The sequence below is a fragment of the Neopelma chrysocephalum genome, unplaced genomic scaffold (genome assembly GCF_003984885.1).
Source record: "Neopelma chrysocephalum unplaced genomic scaffold, ASM398488v2 Primary Assembly neopelma1_74, whole genome shotgun sequence".
NCBI classification, from domain to species: domain Eukaryota; kingdom Metazoa; phylum Chordata; class Aves; order Passeriformes; family Pipridae; genus Neopelma; species Neopelma chrysocephalum.
The window spans coordinates 1,864,403-1,882,683 of NW_020897735.1; the positions used below are offsets into that span (position 1 = coordinate 1,864,403).

Here is an 18,281-nt window from a genome sequence, read left to right on the forward strand (position 1 = left end):
AAAGAATCCCAAAAAGGTTTGTTCGAAAGACAAGAACGCTAAAAGCTTCCAAAGGAAAAGCTGCACCAGGCTGAGCAAGACTCGCCTGCTGGTCCCTCTTCCCTCCCCCAGCTCTCCCCACTGGCTTCAGAAACCTGCAGCATTTGCTTATCTCTCTGCATACCAGAGACACAGAGCTTTTCAACTTCCTCTGGAATACAGAAGGGAAAGGAAATAAAACCCATCTAATTCCTTTGAGAAAGGCACTTTCCGGGCAGGGAAGGTTTCCTAGGTGACACCTGCCTCCTTGAAGTGAACTCTTCTGGCAGAAAGGGTATTTACCCTTACAACTCATTATTCTCTTGGCCCTGGGATGCCTTAGGCCACTGTGGCACACAGGATCTAAAAAGGCTCTGATTTTCCTGACTCCTGATGGAAAAAATTGAAACTTCATTCACAGTAGCCCGGAATGGCCAAATAAGGAACAATATAACCTTAGAGAAGTCCTCGAGAATTAGATAAGGGATGTAACTCAAGCAGACAGGATGCAAACTAAGCTCTGTGTGCCCAGATAAAGAACAAATGTTACAATTTTGGGGGCAAAGCACAGTAATGCTGTGGCTGCTCAAGAACTGAGGTCAAGACGATGAAGATGACCCAGAAGGACAAAAGAAGGACTTCCAACAGGGGTGTGACTATGTAAACAAACTAATGAAAATGTATAAAGCAAGGAAGAATATCTAATGACCATGTAAAGAGTATGTGTAATAAAAAGCCCTGTTCATCTGTTATTTGGCAGCTTTGATTAGAGGAGCTCTCCTCTGAACGTCCAGCGTGCTGAATAAAGAATGCCCTTTTTAACACCTACAAATTGGTGTTAAGAAGTTTGTTTCTGCTGCTTTTATCACTCCCTACAGGACATGATTCCAGAATCACCAAAGTTTTTGAAAGAGACTATCTCCTTTTTTTCTCCAGCAAGATTTGTTTTACCAGGAATCCCTTAATTCGCTCTAATGCCAGGGAAGAGCCCCTGCCAACTGCTTGGTAAATGAGCGTGCTGGATTCCTCCTCCCGTCTCAAAATCCTCTTCCACTGACTGAGCAGCTTTCCTGACCGCTTCATTAGGGAATACACCATGAAATGTTACTCATCCATTCACTCCAGAACATAAAAAGCCAGGCAACAGTCAGTATCAGCAGCTGTGAGAGCAGCTCTGTGCTCAGAGGGACATCACTCCTGAGAAGACCTGTGTTTCCTCTCTTGTATGACCAAACTTTTCCCTCAGTTTAAAAACCAGCTGGACAGACACCTTTTTTCCCTCTTCTCTAACTATTTGTGCTTGTCTGCTGCCTTATGTCCTGCCGTATTTTTATTGGTCTCTAATAAAGAAAACTTGGAAAGGAAGATGGTTACATTGGCAGCTTCCTCAAGGGGACAAAACCTGGAGCCAAGAGCTTGGACTGTGTGAGTTTTAATCTCAGGCTGTCACCGTGCCCAAGTGCTGTCCATGCTCAGTGCCACAGCTACAAAGTGTCCCAGGCCAACTTCTGACCCACAGATCCACAAACCCGTGAAACTGTGAATGAATGTTCCCTGCACGCGGGCCAAACACATTCCCAGTTTTGATTATGTTTCAAATTTAACAGGTTGACTTGTGCTCATTCTTTAAACAGATTTGAGTGTCTACTCTAAACAACTTGGACAGCCAGCACGAGAGTTTCCCTGAGAGCAGCTCCCCGGCCTGCCTTACCTTCTGCTGCCTGGGAATTGGGACAGCATCCAGCGCCGCTGGCACACTGCTCCCGGAGGGAGGATACCAGCCCCTCCAGCTCCTCTAGTCTGCTCAGCAGATCCTTAATGTCTGGGGCAGCTGCACAGCCACAGGCCCGCCGGGGAATGTTAATTCGGTGCGTGAAGACGATCTGGTTCCCCTCGTTCACCGTGTGCTCCTCGGAATTCCTGACCGGCTCGATCTCCGCCTTCAGGTCTGCGTCGCCGCTCGCCGCGTCCAGGTCCACGGAGCAGAGGGAGCCCACGGGCAGCTTGATGTTGTAGACGTGGTTAAAAACCACAGGCTGGTTGTCCTCTGGCAGGGTCACGTTGAGCCCGGTCTCCCGCTTGTGCCGGATGATTCTCTTGATGAGTCCCCCCCTGACGTGCTGGCACAGCAGAGCGAGGATGGCACAGGCCAAAACCCGGCTGGGCAGTGCCATGGCGCTGCTCGGGTCCTGTTTCAAGCTGAGAGAGTCTTATGTCTGTTTGGCCTTTGTAATCTGGAGCAGAAATTGGAGAGCCAGTTCAAGCCAAGCTGGGTGTCCTTTTCTTTGCTGGCACACTTGGTCCCTAAAAGAAGAAGGAATAGTGTAAGGGATGAACTACAGCTACACCACCCAATGAAGGCCTGTGACACTGCTCATGTGCTGCACCCTTGGAGAACAGGGCTGAGGTGCTGCCCAATGTACCACCCAACCTCCCCCAAGCTGCTGAGCTTGCTCTTATATATAATAACAGTGGTTTATATATAATAACCTGGTTTTCCAGGATCTCAGTGTGGTTGTGAACAAAATGTCACCAGACATGAAGAAAACTACTGTTATATCAGGTTTAGAACACATCGAGTGGATTATAGAGGGTTTAACAGCAGAAGACCGAGGTGAAGAAGCCTGCTGAGCCTCATCTCAATTCAAAATACTACTTTCAGACTGTGGTAGGTAAAATAAATATATGTTCTGTTATGATACAACTAATGTTAAATCCTGCATTTGCTTCACCCATCAGTTCACTGCTTGAAGGCTGCTGGAGGCTGGATCATGTAAGAAACTCAAGACGTTGTCAAAAGGTTTATCAACACCACAAAGCTCATTCCATCCCTTTTTTCTTTGCTTTAAATGACTGCAATTGCTTGAGAATCTGAACTCCAGGCCTTGTAGCCCAGTAATAACTTTCACTATCCTGATTATTTATGTACAGCATGAAGGTGAATGGATCTCTCTGGAGAGCTCTGCAGGCTGAAGGTTCAGGTGTCAGTGTTGTATCACAGCAATGTTTTAGCAGACAGGTAGTGAGACACAAGAAGAAGAGACTCCAACAAGGGAGACACACAACAGAAACAGCAATAAAAATGCGTGTGTGGAAATGTCTTTTCAGCAGCCAACACACCTTTTCTCTAGGCAACGTTTCCCACTGTCTGAGCTTTCCTCAGCTATACCACAACCTGCTTATGGTCACAAGCTGGCTGGGCTGTACAGCTCTTCCTGAAACCCATTCCTTTCATTAGCTTCAATATTTCCTCTTCCTCCTCAGCCTGTACGTGTTCCTTTTAAATGGAATGAGCCAAGGGAGCAGAAATACATGCACTGACTTCCATGCAGAATCAGCCCTCCAGCACGTAGAGCGAGAACCCCGAGCAGCAAACGGACTGACTGAACAAGCACACCTAATAAATGTCATCCCAGCATTTGTTTTCCTTCCTATTCCCAGCAAAACTTGGTTAAATGGTCAGGTCAGCGATTGTAAAGGAGTGAAATGCCAGTAATGGGGGAAACAGCAGTTTGTTCTCTATACACCCCTGATTTGATGATAATTCATTTGTCAGATGAGAGACCAGCTTCTCCCACCCTTCTGCTTCCTCCAAAGCATAGAGATCATTTTTCCCATGCTGCCCCAGCTGCTTTTGTGGGAGAATGACAACAGTATATCGGACACTTCACTGAAATCGGTGTTTTTTGTAGACAGTGCTGAGCTCACAAAGAGCAAACTTCACCCCTTTTTACTGGGGAATAAATCAGAAGTAAACAAGCAGCAGGGAAGGCTTTTTTCTTGTCATGGAAAAGTATTCAGCTTTAAGCTATTTCTAACACTTACCCCATTTGCTCAAATATGTCTGCAAGCCCTGTCTGCACCAGAAGAGATCACAAGGTTGTTAATAAAGAATAACAGAGACAGACATGGCCCAGGTCTCGTTTGTGACTCTGGCCAATCTCTAAATTGGGTTGCCAGCTCATGAAACATGTTCAGGACTGTATTTGAAGTGGGATTTTACTCTCAAACACTCCCACTTGGGGTTTGCAGATTGATTTCCATGAAATGGGATTCCGTGTGCTCTGCACTTTTTGCCCCAAGACAAGGTCATACAGCTAAAATCGGTGCCTAACCCCCGAGCAGGGGACAGGCTGCTTGGCAGATGGATCACCAATGGAAAGTGGAACAAACTGGAAGCGGCTCTGCATCTAATTCTCACTGAATTTTAGTGAGAGTTGAGCATCGATTTCCTTATGGCTTTTGTAAATCCCAACCTACAAGAATATGGGCCTTGCCCAAACCAAGAAAACGGATTGCACTTTTTCCTGCTGACCAGTGTGTTTACAGATCACTTAATGGTGGCACAAACTGTTATTTTAAATATTTTCATATTTAATATGCCTGGAAAATGAAGAAACTGCTTCATGCAAGTCATTCCCTGTCACTGTTACCTTTGCTACTGATGAAAGCCACGGGAACACCAGGACTTTTCCTGGATACTCCCTGCATTAGAGGCAGCCAAACCTCCCAGCTTACAGATGATACTGGAAGAGTTAATGTCTCTTGGCTGACATCCTTGTGGAGTTTATGAAGAAGCATTGTGGTGGTCTAGAAGCAGCATTCCATGTCTGCCCTGTGACCTCTGTGTTGTGACACCTCCTGTGATGTCTGAGCTAATCCATCCAGATCAGGTGTTTCTCATCTGACCTGCCAAGGACCCAGCAGGATCAGCTGAGCTCCACTCCTGGATCTGACATCTACAAAGCAAGGCAGCTTCAGACAATTATTTATACATCAGCCATAATTTTGGCTGGAAGAAAAAAAGATGACATCCTTCTTTCCAACCCCAATTCCTCAAGCACATCTAAACAACAGCTCAGGCCACAATGGACCACCCTGGAGCAGGTTCTGGAGAGAAATGGAAGCCACAGGAACTGTCAGGCTCTGTTATTCCTTCATTTTCCCTCACCTTCCTTTCAGAACAGTCCATGTAGATTGTATTTTAAACCTCTCTATGTTTTCTTTGTAGACATCAGCTGCTGGATAATTTACAGGCACATAAAAGTCTTTGAGCAAGGGTTTGCAAAAGATGACCCTTCTCAGCATGAGTTTGGCCTTGTAGGATACAAGAGGAGCTGGGTGAGGTCTGTACCACATCTCCCAGGTATGTTGGGAGGTTTGGATGACCAGGAGTGTGTCAATTTTTTACAGGCAGTTTGTCTAAGACAGGATATTACTCATCCTAATGATCTGTGCCCCTCATGCCACCCTGACTACAACCCAACTGCTTCAAAAATCTTGGCAGTGACTGTGTGGTTGGTCTGCAAAATGTTCAGCTTGTCATGCAGAACAATAAAGTCTCGAGCTCATGTTCTCCCCATCTAGTCATTGGCATCTCCCCACAGCCATCACCCTCGTTGGGCAAGACCTCTCTCACTCTCTCCTGCTCCCTGAGGCACAACCGCAATATAAAGAAGAACAAAAGGTGCTGTGGCCTCTCACACATCCGAGATTTCCTGACTTCCTGCAGGACTGAATTTTGCAGTCCTGTCACTTAATAGTTGCTTATGGGCACCAGGTAAAAAAATAGACCCCAGAGTGTATCTCTTGGAGTCATCTGGGGCTTGCTGTGACATCTTTGCTTCCAAGACCATTTGGGCAGAGCCATCCCCACCTGAGAACAGCTTGGGCAGGCACAGGCTGAGGGATGAATCCTTGGATCATCACAGTGGATGCACCACTTGGCATTGTAAGAGCACTTTCAAGATCTACTTTTTTTTTTTAATGAAATTAAAATTACATTTTAAATCTTCTTCAGAGCATACAAACCTAAGGAGTGATATATCTGACACAGATGCTCAGGACAGAGGTGTCAGGCTCTCCCTGATAAATATTTCCATATCAATGTGACATGGAAAGAGGATGTTTGGCAGTGGCTCAGCCACTGAGGTATTGGAAGTTTGGAAGCTCTGCAGGGAGAGCTGGGTTCAAGTTCAAGTCAGAAAAGTATGAAGATAACACACATATTTTCATTGCAGTCTCCTCTCAGTCCTGGCTGGCTCAGAGTATGTTATTCTTCAATTTAGACTTTCTTTGGACTATTAAAAATTATAGACTTTGAATTGAGAAGCAAATCATGGCATCCCTGCAGCAGCTGAGGCAGAAGGAGATTCAGGCAAAAAAAATTTCCTTGTATAGACACTGAGTGTAAAAGTGAGATGTAACCAAAGAGAAGGAAAAGACTATTTCAGGAAAACACTCCTTAAAAACTTGATCAGTGGCTAGTAATACTCTTAATAATATGTGGTGGGAATAAGATGGCCTGTCAATAGCACAAAGGGAAGGAATAATTTTCATTTCCACTGCAGCCCTTTCATCTAAGGATCTGAAAACATGTCACAGTCTGGCTGTCAAAAGCTGCAAAAATGTTATTAAAAAGGGTTATTTCTTTGTTCAGACATTCCCCCTTCCCCTCGGCCTCCTCCCAGCATCAGAACTTTTTAAAGACTTTCCCATTTAATTTGAAATTTGTTTCTTAATAGGAAATTTTTAATCAATCCTAAAAAAAAAAAAACACCTCCAGTAATTCTGACTCATGGGGAATACTAAGCAAAGGTAATGTGTGAATATTTTCCTTCCCCGAAGACATATTTGCTGGAAACCAGCAGGTGTGAGAAACTAAATTAACGTCTGCATAGCTGAGAGTCCTGGTGTAGCACTTTAGTCTGTCCTGAATGTTGAGGAGTGGGGCAGAGCTGGGAGATGATTTGTGGGTATGTGGAGTGATAAATATGCAGATGAGAGCCCTGTGCAATTTTAATCAAAACAGATTGCAGCAATGAAGAAATGGAGGCGTTAAAGAGGATCTCAGCTGTCCTTCTCAAACGAGGCAGAAGGCTGATTAGATTTGCTCAGACACCCTCTACATGTCATGACTTGGAAATTAGACTAGAAAAAGAGAGAAAAAAAGGAAACAATTCCTCTCTAAGCAGATACTTCCAATGTTACAGCAGGAGGGGATCAAATATTGTCAGCACATATTGGATTCAAGCACATCTTGTGTAAAATCTGCATAAAATAGCAACGGGCTGGATTGTGACAGAGAGGAAAACTCAGCTGGAGAAGAGCCAGGGCCCTCCCCGGAGAACACAACGAGGAGCATTTTGAGGTTTGTGAATTGCTGCCCCCAAAATAGTTTTCTCTGATCTGGTAACTGAAGGAACTTCACGTTTCCAGAGTTTCCACCAAGGCATGGTCTGACCATCTGCTCCCTCCAGCCTGGGGAGCCCAGCAAAGCACGTGCCTCGTGGTATCACAGCCCTCCTCTCTTCATCCCCTGCCATGCACACGAAAGGGCCACAGCAGGGATGAGATCTGATCCGGAATACTCTCTCCCTGCAGAACTGGTGCATTTTCTACAAGGAATACAAGCATTACACAGGATTAATAAATTAAAACCGTCTGCCAAAGTGCGTTTTTACAAGGCAAGGCTTCAAAAGATGCAACCTTTTAAAGCAAAAGTGCTCATGTGGCTTTGCCAGGAGCATGTGATTCCTGAGGCTCCAGGCACCTTCTCCAGCAAAAATGGATTAAGTCTGAAGTAAATTGAAATGTTCTCAAAGAAAGAAAGAATCTTGGGGGGCCTTGAAAGTTTGGACACGGCAGGAAAAAAACACCAGCAGTTCTGACTTCATCGTCTTTCACTGCTGTTTCCACACATTCATAACTGCACAAAATCATTTTCTTTCCATTCCCAATTCCAACAGGGCAAAGGAATCAGCAGGGATACTCAGTGTAGGTCAAACTACATTAAATCACAGCGGAGAGCAGAAATTCATAACAATCCTAAACCATCAGTCCTGAATCTTTTCAGCAGAAATGATCAAAGCCAAACCGTGGCCTTATTTTTCCCCCCTTCTTTATTTACATTGTATTCATTCTAAGGAGAGGAATTTTAAGGCAGCTTGAATTCAGAGTAATTCAGAAAATCCATTGTGTTCCCCGAGGCTCCCGGAGAACACGTGTGCAAAGAAGTGTTGGAATTGTTTCACCCCAATTAGACACTGTAGATATGAAGAGGCCCTTAGGATGGGAAGCTCCAAAGGGAAATTTTCATAATTCAGAGATTCTCTTCGAAGTCTTAAATTCATGAAGAGGTGAAATGAGGGTCACAACTTTCAAAGAAGACAGAAGGAAAGTGATTCCCTTCTTCCAACAGATACAGTGCAGTGTGATAAGCAGGAATCCACCCAGTTGCACTGGGAAGACTCACCTCTGATCTATAGTCAAACAACTTCATTTCCATCTCCATGGCCAGGTCATAATGGAAAAACATCCTGGAAATACTCTGCAGTTTTCTGGATGGGAAATCCCCCATCTGGAAATCCCACGAACAACTTTGGATCCAGACTGGGTGACCCTCCTTTAATAAATAGCAAAATGCAAAGGCACTGATTTAAAAATCTTTGCCACCCCACCCTGCTCCAGATTTGCAAACTGAACCTGCTGCTGGAAGTCAAAAAGATAGGGAAACATTAACCAAAATAATCTTGTTGTGTGTGGAAGTCCAATGCAGTGAAAAGGAGGGGGAAAGCACCCTCTGGAACAACTGCATGGAGAAAGAGGCAGAGAGGAAACAACTGGGAAGGAAGATTTAGAACTTTAGTTTAACTACAGAAGTAGGAAGTCTCGAGGTGCAAGTTACACAAATCCAGTTGCTGTCACAGAAGTGACTCAGTGATGCCCACAGCCCCAGAGCAAGAGCTCCACGGTATCCACATGTGCTGGAGAAGTGGCAAAGAGCCTCTTCTCCAAAAGATTTTGTAGTTATGGTGGACAAACAATAGTGGAGCCATTCCTCCACTTTAAATTTGGAGACATGGAGAGTCTGGCACTGAGTCACAAGCTTGCAGGAGCCTGTGCCTTTAGGCAGAGGTATTTTACCCACTGCAAGGCTGAGGAAGCTGGTCCAGCTTTGCTGAGTCCCACCACAGCAGTTCAAACCCCAGCACCTCCCAGAAGGCATTTACAGCACTTAGAGCAGCAGACTTTCCTCTGGATGTGTCTGCCTTTATGACTTCAAGCCTTTCTGTTCCAGGGCAGGCTGGCAGTTTGTGTTTGATGTGGGATGGAAGCCTCTGGAGCCACCTGTGTTTCATCTGATGCTGGCACTGCACATTTGGGAGCTGCCCTTCCTGGGACTGAGAACAATCACAGCTGAGGGCACTTTGAGTGCAGGGAAGGGAACTGGTTTGCACAGTGAATTCATGATTGATTTCTCAGCTGTCACAGATTAGAGTTTTCCAGCCCAGATTGCATCCATCACCCATTCCAAAGGCCTTACCCATGCCACTGGAATTAGTAGTAAAAACAAAAGAAGTTTTAGATCTCAAATGAACCCTACAAGAGATCTTGGTGGTCACTAGAATTGTGATCACATTTATCCCTCAGACCCTTTCAAAGGCCAGCAATTAAAACAAATCCGTGGATATTTTTTGCCCCATCCAGCCCCTGAGGTCCTGCATTAAACATCACTCAGCTGAGCCTGAACTCTTCACTCCAGCTCAGTTTTCATCTTTGGCTTCAGCTCTTAGATGATATTCCTACTTTGGAGAAACTGGATAATTTCTGGTTCACAGATCCTACTGTACATCATCTTTAAATAAAACCATTTGGATGCATTTTAGCCTCCACCCATCCTACCTTGGCTGAAAAGCAGCACATACACGGGGCTTTGCCAAGGCTGTTTTGGAAGGAATTTTAATTAATTGCTTTGTGTACAATTTAGAATTTAGCAAAGGCTCATATTTCAAAGCCATCAGCATGACAGTGCCACAAAGGGGAAGGAGAAATAACCCACTGAAGCCAACATCCATAAAAATGTGAAAGAGCTATGGTAAATTCTGAATGATAAGCATAAAAGGAGACCCATGAGAGACTAAACCTTCTGTTGTACAGTGACTATTTTGAGTTAAATTAGCATGATTATTCCATTATAAACGACTTTGTTTCAGAAGTTTTGTGCTCCTAGCCATGGAAAATCTCTCCAGGTCTATCCTTGTTCAGGATCTCAGGGAGAGAACAGACCTTTCCAAGCTAAACAATGAGTTTGGCTGTTTTTCAAAGCAGAGTAAAAGTTCAGGGATCGGAGGTGGTCTTCTCCCAGTATCAGTAACACCTTTGATCAATGAAATATTAAATATAATGAGCAAATCTCATGAATTAAATGAAAAATTAAGTCAGCTGGCAGAGATACAGCTGGGAGAAAATGACTGCTGAAAACAAGCAATAATTAAACAGAAGTGAAAAACAGATTATGTGACGAGGTGCCTGCAATAACAGGATATTGAACTCAGCAACCAAGAGGTGCCTTCCAGTTCCTGAGTCCTACAGACTCTTTTGATTTATGTTTCTTAGGAATTACCTGGCTGCTGGTGAGAAAAGCAAAGAAATTCTGCCTGAACATACCATTGCTATTGCTGTTCCAGCAGGAGCAAAGGGGCAACAGCTCAGAGGAGAGCCAGGAGTGTGGGACTGGCACTGTGCTGGCACCTGTGGGATCTGAGATCATCCCTCAGTTCTGGCATTACAGCCCAGCCAGTTATCACCCTGATTTCTAACAAGTCTGTGGGAGATTTGCACCCTAAACAAATTACAAGTAACCAAACTAAACTTCTTATTTCTTTTTATGCTTCCAGTAGTTTCTCTAGAGAGAGATTCTTTAGTTCACCCCTGTGAAAATGCTTTCCTTGCTCTCAATTTTTCTGCTCAAATTCTGTGATCTTCATAATACAAGTTGTATCTTAATGCTTTTCTATAGTACCTGTATTAGAGGAAGACCCAAGTGTGTTAAACAAGAGGAGCCAAGTGGCTACAGCTCTTTATAAGGTTTAATCACAGTCACCTTCTAATCAGGCCACGGGTTGACAAGATTGATGGTGAACAGGCAAATGAGATGCCTTTGGAAATTGCTCAGTCTGGCTGGAGCTGAGCTGCTCTGGAACAACCACTGTGTTGTTCAGGGCTGTGGGTATAGGAGATGTTTGTTAAGGCCTTGCCTACACACTTATCAAAGATTCATAGAATGGTTTGGGTTGGAAGGGACCTTAAAGATCATCCAGTTCCACCTCTGCTGTGGGCAGGGACACCTTCCACTAGCCCAGGTTGCTCCAAGCCCCGTCCAACCTGGCCCTGGACACTTCCAGGGATGGGGCAGCCACAGCTTCTCTGGGCAACCTGTGCCAGGGCCTCCTCACCCTCACAGGGAAGAATTGCTTCCTAATATCCAACCAGTGTGAAGCCATTCCCCCTTTTCCTGTCACTCCAGGCCCTTGTAAACAGTTTCTCTCCATCTTTCTTGTGGACTCCCTTCAGGCTCTGGAAGGGCACAGTTAGGTCACCCCAAAGCTTCTCTTCTCCAGGCTGAACAATCCCAACTCTCCCAGCCTTTCCTCCCAGCAGAGCTGCTCCATCCCTCTGATCATCTTGGGGCCTCCTCTGGACTCTCTCCAGCAGCTCCATGTCCTCAAACCTCAAGAACAAGGATTTCCAACATCTGTTGTTCCATCAACAGGTATCACAAGTGTTGTGCAGAATTCACATTTGCAGGATCAGACCCTGAGGAAGTGGCATCTGCTGAATCCTAGGAAATCCCAGCTTCTCCTGGCTTCTGTCAGAGCCTTGCAGCTATTTAAGCAGTTGTTTAAATGAGAAGCATCCAACATGACACTATGTAGGTTATATATATATCCAACCATCCTCAGGAAGAGACTCACCCTAAAAACAGGAATCAGAAGCTCTGAATTCATTTTTGCTACACCAGGATTAATAAAATTACCCAAGTTATACATGAATGAAGGTAATTGCTGAGTGAGTTGGATGTGTAATGCAGAGTTAATCAGACCATGCTCATAATGTGCTGTTTAATCTTTCATGTAATTTACTGCTAAATGTGCTTAATCAGAAACAAATATATGCTACATCTCAGTGGGAGCTGCAGATGTGTTGCCTTCCAGCATGGTTATGAGATCCTGGCTATGGATAATGTGAATTATATTGAATGCATGTCCAGCTTGGGATTTGACAGTTAATTTTAGTTAATTCTACTTCAAGAACTGCAGGAGCTTTTCCTGCAGGAAAAGGTCTCTGCTGCTATACCTTGTCCAGCAAAAGTGTGCCAGGGTGGAAAGAAACACAACCTCACTAAAAACTATATCTTGACACCCAAACTGAGATCTCTGAGCTGGAAACCCACCAACTTCCCGAGAGGTTCCTACCACAGGGACACCCTGAGGAAAATAATGCTGTCCTATGTTTGGTGCTGAGAGCATCCAGACAATAAAATGGTGTCACTTCTTAGATATCAGGGAGGGATTTGTGCCCTCTCCTGGCAAAGGGTTGGTTTGGGGAGTGCTGTGTGTGGCCCCATGAGCTTTCCCAGAATCAGCTCCAGCTCCCAAGGCTCTGAACACCCAACAGAACCCAGGCAGAGAGTGGGAGCTGGGAGTGAACACCAGCCCTGCTCCATGCCTGCAAACCTGTGCCAGAGCTGGCCAACACATCCTCCTCTTCATCTCAAGGGCCATAAAAACTATGCCTTGACACCCCAACTGAGATCTCCAAGCTGGAAACCCACCAACTTCCCAAGAAGTGCCTACCCCAAGGATATCCTGAGGATATTGATGCTGTCCAGTATTAGGTGCTAGAGGCCCTCAGAGCACCAAGACGACACAAGGGTGGCACTTCTTATATCTTAGGGAGGGATTTGTGCCCTCTCCTGGCAAAGGGTTGGTTTTGGGAGCCCCCCAGGCATTCCCAGAGTCAGCTCCCGGCTGCCAAGGCTGTGAGCACCCAACAAAACCTGGGCAGACAATGGGAGCTGGGAGTGAAAACCAGCCCTGCTCCACGACTGCAAAGCTGTGCCAGGGCTGGCTGGTGCCAGGAGGGCAATGGCCCAAAGGCAGGGCCAGCCAGCAGCTTTTGAGGCTGTTTGTGACCAGGAAAATCTGCCTCTTGTGCTGAATTTCCATCCGTGTTTAATCCCAGCGACCGAGGAAGACATTGGCAAAGCATATGGAGGTGGATAAAGCCCTTTGCTGCCAACAGAGCCCAACATTTATTTTGGGTGTGCTGTGGAGTCTGAATTCATGTGATAGAGTAATCCTGGGGATGAGGTCATGTGTTCCCTGAAGGGCCCTCTTTGTACCCCGGGTTAGTTAGCAACGCTTTTTCTCTTATCAAGCATCTGATTAAACTCACAAAAGAAGGGGCTCTAAAAAACAGTCTCAAGGCAGAATTGAGAAGTGAATAAATACATCGGGTTTGGGGTTTTTTTTTCCCCTCTTTCATTTTACCCCACAGGAAAAGGGGAGAGGAATAAGATGGGAAAGGGGCACAAAAAAGGGGTTCATTGTTCTCGGATGACAGAAAAAGTCTTCATCTATTTTCAAATTTTCTACGGAGCCCAGCCCCGGGGCAGAGACCAGTTATACACATCCATGGGGCAAATATCACCTTGGAGGACCACAATGTACTCTCCAAATAGCACAATCCTCCTAAAAGCCATCCCATACATACTGCTGGAGTGATCCACTGCCCACCTTCTGCAGGAGGGAAATCCTTCCCCAAAACACGGGGCTTTTGGTCCATTAAATAAAATAAAATGTGCCCCTAATTTTTATTTGACTTGAAGAAAGACTTGGCTGGTTTGCACTGATTTATCTGTAAGCATTCAAAGATGCTTATAAATACCTGTACTTACTAGAATTACATTATTTCAGGTGAGTTATTTGGTGGCATCAGTGATCCCCTATATTTAAAAAAAAAACCCAAAACATTAAATTGTTTCCTCTCATTCTGGATTGTTTCATTCAGTATTTCCGTGTGTTCTCCATTGGATGTCTGAGTAACCAAAAATAACGTGTAAAGGTTGTCTCTATAAAAGAACTGTGATGATAAAGTAACAGGTACAACTGGTTGAAAGTTTTTCCCAACACATATTTAGCCATTGAAAGATGCCCTTTTTCATTTGATCCTGAAAACTCAGCAAAAAAGAAAACTAAGAGAGAGTCAGCAGCATTTCAGGAGTTCCCTTTCTCAACAAAAAAAAAAATCCCTGACAAACCATTTTGAGGAAATCTTTGAAACCAGTAATGGTTTGCTTTGAACAAAGCAGCCTATTTAGAGAATAACCACCTCAATCATTTCTTCAGAGGATTTCTGCTCCTTTTTCTAATAAAATCCAGAGCTGGACTTCAATTACTAAGTGAGAAGTCATGTAAGTGAACCCACAGTGCTTGTTCTCTGCTCCACCCCAGCACAGGAGGAGAAAGAATTCATCTTAATGTCCATTCACACCTCTCAAAGTGCAGAGTTGTGCCCGTGGGGGAGCCAGACACGTTATTTAAGGGCATTTAAAACATCAAACTGAATTGTCAGGTAGCAAAATACTTCCAAAATAGTGGTCCAAGAGCCAAAAAGCTTCTTCTTGATGTCTGACTGTCCAATGACCATCCCTGAGGACACAGATTCTCCTGTTCCCAAGGAGTACGTTGAACTATTATTATTATACTATATATTATATATATATTTATACACTTGTGTCTATTATACACAAAACTATTGTAACTATAGATAAATAACACTCCTGCACCCCACAGAATGTTTGGCTGGAAACCATTCTGGCTGGAGATATAAAACAGCTTGAAAGTCTGGGAAAAGAGAGGAAAGCAGAGTTGGGGAGGGGCAGCAGAGGGGACAGACACCAAGATTTCCCAGTTTTCAGATTTGATTGTGCTGTTGGGGGTTATTACCCAACTCTACTTTCTCTTTTCCTCCAAAGCATGTTAGACCAGCTGGTGGATTTGACCTGTGGCACTGCAGGGATTCACAGCTAAAAATATGTCTCCTTATTATTTTTTTTTTAAATATGGCTTTTGTTGGAGGCAAAATAAAGATAAGACCATGTAAAATGAGGAGTTCAAGGCAATAACCCAGGCTGGAGCAGTAATCTCTTGCATGGTTTGTGTTGCTGTTTCTTAGAGGTGCAAAGGCCAGGAAATGAAAAAGCTGCATCTATAAAATGCAAAGGGTTTTTCTTACAAATTAGGTTTATTCCCTTAAGTATGGGAAGAGGTGAAACTCTGGATGCTGAGCTGAAAAAGACAAATAAATGCTCATTTGGAGTAATCTTGTTTTTTAAAATATATTGTAGCTAACGTTTCCAGCAGTGCCATGTGTGTTGGTGTGATTTGGGTCCTGCTACTCAGGCAGCACTAGGAAAGGAGCAATATCTTCTGGAATAAATCCTGGATTTGTCCTGCAGGGACATGTGGAAGGGGATGGCAGGTAAGGGAGGGCCCAGCTCACCTCTGCTGTACCACAGAGCCCTGGTTTGTGGGGCTGGGAGGATGGACCTTTGTGGAGAGGACAAACTCTCCTTTAGGAAAACTGGGAATACAAACTGCCAGGTGGAAGTCTGCTGATTGATGGGAAATTATAAATGAAAATAAAGTCTGAGGTGAACCAACACATAAGGCAGGCAAGAAATATGTTCACCTGGGAGTTACAGTTCAATGGAATGGTGAGACACAGACTTGGAGTGTCATTGCAAAGTGGGAAATGAACAGGTCTCACACTGAATGGATTCCCCAGACCTGGAAAAACAAAATTTCAACAGTAGCTGAGACAAAATCTCCCTGACCAAGGGTCTCCCATATCCAAATCTTCTGAACCATAATGAGAAAAGAATATAAATGGAGTTGGGCCCATGGAGTTCCCACAGAAATATGTGCTCTCAGCAGACTCCAGAAAGTGCCCACAGCCTTGGGATTAATAGTGTGGCCTCGTGGTTAGGACTGAGGACTGAAACTCAGTCTGAAATTATTTTATAAATCATCTGCTGTGTCTCAGATTAACCACTGGTGAAACCTCACAGGAGGAATGGAAGTCTCTGTGAATTAAGCATTCCAAGGACCTCACAGGAAAGGTACTGTCAAATCCTCATTTCCATAATTAAACCTCTTCCTGAGGAGTGCTGTAAAATTGTCAGAAAATACATAATTAAAAAGCAAAGAGCTGGAGTGTTGCCCCCTGCAATGTGAGGGAGAAAGTGAATCCCAAACAGGGGAATCTGCAGAGCTGCCTCCAGCCCTGGGGAACAGCACAGAGAGGACATGGAGCTGCTGGAGAGAGTCCAGAGGAGGCCCCAAGATGATCAGAGGGATGGAGCAGCTCTGCTGGGAGGAAAGGCTGGGAGAGTTGGGATTGTTCAGCCTGGAGAAGATTTGGGGTGACCTGATTGTGCCCTTCCAGGACATGAAGGAGCAACAAGAAAGATGGAGAGAGACCATTTACAGGGGCCTAGAGTGACAGGACAAGGGATGATGGTTTCAAACTGACACAGAGTAGGTTTTGATTATATATTAGGACGAAAATCTTCCCTGTGAGGGTGGGGAGGCCCTGGCACAGGTTGCCCAGAGAAGCTGTGGCTGCCCCTGGATCCCTGTAAGTGTCCAAGGCCAGGTTGGACAGGGCTTGGAGCAACCTGGGCTAGTGGAAGGTGTCCCTGCCCATGGCAGGGGGTGGGACTGGGTGATCTTTAAGGTCCCTTCCAACCAAACCCTTCTGTGATTCTCTAATTCTCTGAAGTATCTTTTGTTCTGAAGCAGAAAGTCTGACCAGATGTGCAGCACACACACACACAGAGCTGCACAACTGCTTGAAATTCTAGGGTAACAACAGAAAATTGCAGCCTTATTCTGAAGCCAAACCAAAGGATGTGCCAAGCCAATTACCAGAATAAGAAGATGAATCCATGGAAATAAATTATAAGGTTACCAAAACCCACAGAGAAAGACGCCAGAGAATTAAAAAAAAAAATCTGCAAGTGACCCAAAATACAAGACTCCAGGTAATTATCTTATGTCTGCAGAATGGCCTTTCATCTTGAACAGGCTCTAGAGGTTTCATGAAATGAGAGGAATCATTCATACACACATTTTCACACCATCCTCCTGCACCTCTGTGTAGCAATGTCTCCTGCTCTTACACAGCTCAAGTGATTCACTCCTGCAGATGGGAAGGGAGAAGAATACAGCTCAGACCACAGCAGGGGTTTCATACAAAGCCCGGTTATTTTAGGAGGCGAATTATTCAAATGCGCTACATGTAAACTTAAAAAGAGAAACAGCATTAGAAGAGGTAACTACGGGAGAACAAGCACCAAGCTCATCTGGTCTAGCAGTGACTGAGATGAGGCACAAGTTAACAGGGAATTCAGCCTGTCCTTGGAGCTTGTTTTTTTGTTAAGAGCTCCTACACTTGAGCATCAATTTCTGGAAATGGGAACTCGGAAAAGAGAAACAAAACAAGCAGGTCAGTGGGGTGCCTTTGAGCTGCATTCAGGCTCCTGGCAGGGGGCACAGCAATCAGCCAAGTAGAGCAATTTGCTACAAACTCGGGAGGGGAAAAAGAAAAGACAGGACTATGCATCTCCTAAAGACTGTTTTCTCACATCTGCAAGGCAATCTCTGTTTCTGCAGTAGCTGTCAGAGGGGCTACTGCAAAAAAAGTAGAAGAAAAAGAAGAAAAAGTCACGAAGAGTAACAGCTCAGACAAAACCTGTGGATTAGGAACAGCAGGACACACCAGAGATGGAAACAGCAAAGGCAACAATGGGTTCAGAAAAACTCGCTGTCCTAAAAACAGCAGCAGAGCTGGAGAAATGGGTCATCTCTGAGGGACTCCACGGAAAGCAGAAGGGATGGTTCACACCTTCCTTTCACTTAGTTTCTGCCTGAAACCCCTGTTTGCATTTCCAGCAAAGTCACAAAAGTGATTTTCCCCCATTAGTCTCTGAAGGCACAAGAACTCTGGGCCACGGCAGAGCTGCCACGGACACAGAAGCCTCAATTAGTGCTTCTACCAACATAAAAAAACCCCCCCTTTGACAGCAAAAGCAACTTCTGTGCATAATCTCACAGCAGAAATCACTCCTGCCTCTTCAGTACGTCCTGTACCTTTTAATAAAGCCTTTCCTAATAGCAAAAGCATTCGCTCGGGCTCTTGGCTCTTCCCTCCTCCCGGCAAAGACGCGGAGCTGGAAAAGATCGACGGTTTTCTAAACTTGTCTTTGGAAAGTTTCTTTGCCAAGCTACACTTTGTCGGGAGCTCATTATTTTCTGGGTAGGCTTCACTTTGAAATGTTCTGAGGGCTTTGCTGATGCAGTCTCAAACCATGAGGTTTGTGTGCATGAATCACAGCGACTCGTGTTCGTGCCACG

General features: G+C 44.8%; 1 protein-coding gene across 4 annotated transcripts in view; it reads right to left on the reverse strand.

The window, feature by feature from the left end:
• The window catches only part of TNC (tenascin C), a 73,764-nt gene that overhangs the window by 45,925 nt on the left and 9,558 nt on the right, over positions 1 to 18,281 (reverse strand). For all 4 annotated transcript variants that reach the window (XM_027687595.1, XM_027687596.1, XM_027687597.1 and 1 more), the window contains exon 2: positions 1,730 to 2,322. In XM_027687595.1, the coding sequence (XP_027543396.1) occupies positions 1,730 to 2,192 (463 nt within the window). In that variant the 5' untranslated portion in view covers positions 2,193 to 2,322. The remainder of the gene's footprint in view (positions 1 to 1,729; positions 2,323 to 18,281) is intronic.